The sequence below is a fragment of the Ziziphus jujuba genome, chromosome 7, assembly GCF_031755915.1.
Source record: "Ziziphus jujuba cultivar Dongzao chromosome 7, ASM3175591v1".
NCBI lineage: Eukaryota > Viridiplantae > Streptophyta > Magnoliopsida > Rosales > Rhamnaceae > Ziziphus > Ziziphus jujuba.
This window is the reverse complement of record NC_083385.1, coordinates 14,432,017-14,436,869: the sequence shown is the minus strand read 5'-3', so window position 1 is coordinate 14,436,869 and position 4,853 is coordinate 14,432,017. Positions and strand designations below refer to the sequence as shown.

Here is a 4,853-nt window from a genome sequence, read left to right as displayed (position 1 = left end):
AAAAAAAAAAAAAAACCTAATAATTCGACTAGAAAGATACATATCTCCTAATTTTTTTTTGAGTTTTAGAAGATGCAGTCATTTTCTTTGCGAGGCAAAGGATGCACATGGAGGCACATGGCAATATACTGAAGCTAAAATCATAGGGGCAAGCTTTTTATTATTATTATATTTTAATTTATGAAAGTAGAGGCAAGAGGCAAGCTTTTGCAAGGAAGACATGGCCAATATCTATCTTTAATAAATTAAGCAGCTTTATCGAAACAGTGTCGTTTTGGTAGACCCAAGCAGATCCTTCCCACCGTCCCAAAAAAAAAAAAAAAAACGATTCCCGTGAAAGAAATGGCAAAAGCGCGGTCACATAAAAAGCGGTTAGAAAACTTTCAAAATCACCAAGACAGATAAGATTCACCGCTGGCTCCCCCAATCTAACCACGGTTAAACTAACCGCGGTTAAACTCCCATCTCTTCAGGACTATAAATTGGCCAAGGGACAAACATAACAGGCTCACCTTGTGTTTTGAACTTTAAGGCTTCGCAGGCGTCTTAATAAACGCCGTGCATTTCTTTTTTCTTCTTTCTTCAATCTGTTTTCTTTGTTTAGCTCCTTTTTTTTTGAATTTCTTTTTTCTTTCTTTGATCGAAAATGAGAGAGTGCATCTCAATCCACATTGGTCAGGCCGGTATTCAGGTCGGAAATGCGTGCTGGGAGCTTTATTGCCTTGAGCATGGCATTCAGGTACCGTTTTCTCCATTTCCTTGTGTTTTTTTTAATTCTCTGATTTCGTTTTCTGCTTAGGCACATTGTCGAGCATTTACCAAATTAGGTTCCTGTTTGTTATCTTTATTGCAATGCTTGCGGATCTAGGGATTCTTGGCGTTGTTTGATGTGTATATACTGAATAATTGCTCGTCAATTTGATCGTGCTGATAATGTGAACCAAATTTGTGGATTTCATTATGTTTATATTGTAGTGGATGATTAGCATTGTTCAGATCTGTCACGTTTCCATCAAATCTGGTTGATTTCTTATGCAGGACATTGTTGTTGTTCTCTGTGGCTTTGTATTTTCATTAACATTATTTTTTTTTTCTGCGAAATATTGGTCTATGATTTGCCGTTGTTTATCCTTCAAGTCAGTCTAGAGCTGCAATTTACTCATTGTCAATGTTGAGTGTCGTCAAGTTCTTATGAGATGACAAATTTTCTTTTGTTTTAACTTTTCTTATAGATTCTATAACATTTTTATATGTCTGTGTAATGTGCTATAGAAACCGGAATTTATCAATGCGGTAAGGATTGTTATAAGTGTTATGTTACCAAATCCACATAGCAAAAACTTGTGAAAATTATTGCATTATGGACATTGTTCGGTTCAATTCTCATCTCAATTTCAACATCGGAGCACCATGTTAGTAATTCAGAGATTTGTTTTAGAATTATGCTATCTAGATCTGTTTTTCTATATATGTATGCATGTGTATGTATAGACACACACAGAGTTTAAGATGCCTGCTAGTATGTCACTTTTAGTATTACACGAATGGATCTGGAGAGATGATGATATTTGGTTTGCGAATTGCAAACCTGATGTGTTCATGCATTTGTTCCTGTTTGAGGCACGGTGTTAACTAATGATTTTCTTTAATGTGATTCTAACAGCCTGATGGCCAGATGCCTAGTGATAAGACTGTTGGTGGAGGTGATGATGCTTTCAACACCTTCTTTAGCGAGACTGGTGCCGGGAAGCATGTTCCCCGTGCAGTTTTTGTAGATTTGGAGCCCACTGTCATTGATGAAGTTAGGACTGGGACATACCGCCAACTCTTCCACCCTGAACAGCTCATCAGTGGCAAGGAAGATGCGGCTAACAATTTTGCTCGTGGCCACTATACCAGTAATAATTTTTCTCTTTTATTACTGGCATGATGATTTGTTGTTCATGATTGTTTGCTTACGTAAATTTTTCTTTTTGTCTTTTCCAGTTGGGAAAGAGATTGTTGATCTTTGCTTGGATCGCATCAGAAAACTTGCTGACAATTGCACTGGACTCCAAGGGTTCCTTGTTTTCAATGCTGTTGGTGGAGGCACTGGTTCAGGTCTTGGATCCCTTTTGCTTGAGCGTCTGTCTGTAGACTATGGCAAGAAGTCAAAGCTTGGGTTCACTGTCTATCCCTCTCCGCAGGTCTCAACCTCTGTTGTTGAGCCATACAACAGTGTGCTCTCTACCCACTCCCTTCTGGAACACACCGATGTTGCTGTTCTTCTTGATAATGAGGCTATCTATGACATATGCAGGCGCTCTCTTGACATTGAGCGCCCCACCTACACCAACCTTAACCGCTTGGTTTCTCAGGTATATGTTTAATTTCTTTTTCAATGTGATGCTTGTTTGATCTCATGGAAAGAATTATGTCCTAATTTTGTATTGTATAATTTTTCAGGTGATATCATCTCTGACTGCTTCTCTGAGGTTTGATGGTGCCTTGAATGTGGATGTGACTGAGTTCCAAACCAACCTGGTCCCATACCCCAGGATCCACTTCATGCTTTCATCTTATGCTCCTGTTATCTCAGCTGAGAAGGCCTACCATGAGCAGCTCTCTGTTGCAGAGATTACTAACAGTGCATTCGAGCCTTCTTCCATGATGGCCAAGTGTGATCCCCGCCATGGAAAATACATGGCTTGCTGTCTGATGTACCGAGGTGATGTGGTGCCTAAGGATGTCAATGCAGCTGTGGCAACCATCAAGACCAAGCGCACTATCCAGTTTGTTGACTGGTGTCCCACCGGATTCAAGTGTGGAATCAACTACCAGCCACCAACTGTTGTCCCAGGTGGTGATCTTGCCAAGGTTCAAAGGGCAGTCTGCATGATCTCCAACTCCACCAGTGTTGCTGAAGTGTTTTCAAGGATTGACCACAAATTCGATCTCATGTATGCTAAGAGAGCTTTTGTTCACTGGTACGTTGGTGAGGGCATGGAGGAAGGTGAATTCTCTGAGGCTCGTGAAGATCTGGCTGCTCTGGAGAAAGATTATGAGGAGGTCGGTGCTGAGGCGACCGAGGGTGAAGATGGTGATGAAGGAGATGAATACTAAGAGGACGATATCTTCCTGTTGATTTTATTTGTGTCCTGTGATATTTCTGTCTTTTTCTTCCTTAGTTGTATACTATTTGGCTTTTGTGTGGATCCAGCATGGATTTAGACATTAGTATTCTATAATCCTGTACTAGACTTCTCAATGGTATGAATGGTGGCTTTCTTATAATTTTGTTTTCTGCACTATTTTCATGCGGTGCCAGCCAAAGTGCAAAAAATTCCGATAAAAAAAAGGCTAAAACTAAAAATCCCATGCTAAACCTTTCTTATAGTTATTTGTCTTTAATTTTGCTTTACACGACACAAGTTAATATGCTGTCTGTAAAATAGTTAGTACCGGAAGGATGGCTAGCATTTTGATTTTTATTTTAGAAATAAATATAAGCAGTTGGTATTTTTATAGAATAACTAGGTATGGCCACGTGCCGCACGTGGTTTGGATTAAAATTTGAATGTTTAATAGCTTTTAAGTAATATGGAAAAGTTTGAATTAAAAAATTGTTAAATTAGTTTTTTTAATTAACATTTTTCAATTTGTTTAGAAGGATTTAATCTTAAATTATTAACAAACATAAATAAATTAATCATTTTATCCCAAGTTTTTTATAAATTTAATATCCCATCATATATGTTCTAATGGAATTGACCTCAACCCTAAAAAAACAAAACAATCATATATGTTCAAAAGCATGATTTCAAATATATAAAAAATGACCAGAAAATTTAAAATAAATAAATAAATAAATAAAAATAACATCAATAATATAAGTAACATACATTGAGCTTACATATTTGAAGAATTTACTAAACTCAACAATTCATGAAATACAACATTTTTGGTCAATGTATAATCTAATTCATCTATTGAAGGCATAATATTCAAAATTTTTATACATTGTCCCATCTTTGCTCTAGACAAAGTCACATATAACTGACCATGAGAAAAAACTGGTTCCGGTAAATATACACCAACATAGTCTAATGTTTGTCCTTGAGCTTTATTAATTGTCATTGCAAAACATAATCGTATTGGAAATTGTTTAAGTTTAAAATGTAAGACATCTTTTACATTCTCTATTGGCATAAATGGAATTCTAGGTAAGAAAACTCTTTTTCCTCTATATTCTCCAACACTAATTTCAGCATCTATCACATTTTGATCAAATCTACGACAAATTAATCTTGTTCCATTGCATAGCCCTTCAGAAGGATTAATATTCCTTAATAGTATAACTGGACAATTTACTTTTAATCTTAATTCATGTGGAGGAAATCCGGGCACTAACATATTCAAGAAATCTTCATGAAGATCTTGTTGACTTTTATCTAAACATTCATCATAACTATAATATGTTATTGTATCACCTACAAATCTATTTATTAAGACATTATTAATTTGATCCACATAATCATTTTTAGGTGTTAAAATAGCTCTATTTATCATAAAATCCAAGTTTTGTCTGTCCGAACTAACTGATGTCTGTCCGAGCTTAGTTGTGTCTGGCCGAGCTAAGTTGTGTCTGGCCGAGCTAACTGATGTCTGGCCGAGCTAAGTTGTGTTTGGCCGAGCTAACTGATGTCTGGCCGAGCTAAGTTGTGTCTAGTCGAGCTAAGTTGTGTCTGGCCGAGTTAACTGATGTCTGTCCAAGCTAAGTTGTGTCTGGCCGAGCTAACTCATGTCTGGCCGAGCTAACTGATGTCTATCCGAGCTAAGTTGTGTCTGGCCGAGCTAACTGATGTCTGGCCGAG

The 4,853-nt window shown here is 37.2% G+C and overlaps 1 protein-coding gene across 1 annotated transcript; it reads left to right on the top strand.

The window, feature by feature from the left end:
- Positions 1-228: 228 nt before the first annotated feature.
- On the top strand, positions 229-3,273 carry LOC107410151 (tubulin alpha-3 chain). The gene is made up of 4 exons (XM_060819229.1): positions 229-739; positions 1,664-1,898; positions 1,987-2,357; positions 2,446-3,273. Exons 1-4 carry the CDS (start codon positions 647-649, stop codon positions 3,100-3,102), a joined length of 1,356 nt encoding a protein of 451 aa, XP_060675212.1. The 5' UTR covers positions 229-646; the 3' UTR covers positions 3,103-3,273.
- The last annotated feature ends 1,580 nt before the right edge of the window (positions 3,274-4,853 follow it).

Excerpts from the sequence above, each read along its gene's own strand:
- LOC107410151 (XM_060819229.1), top strand. The coding sequence starts at position 647 with ATGAGAGAGTGCATCTCAATCCACATTGGTCAGGCCGGTATTCAGGTC. Across the intron at positions 740-1,663 it reads GCCTTGAGCATGGCATTCAG|CCTGATGGCCAGATGCCTAG; the intron begins GTACCGTTTTCT and ends TGATTCTAACAG. Across the intron at positions 2,358-2,445 it reads TTAACCGCTTGGTTTCTCAG|GTGATATCATCTCTGACTGC; the intron begins GTATATGTTTAA and ends ATAATTTTTCAG.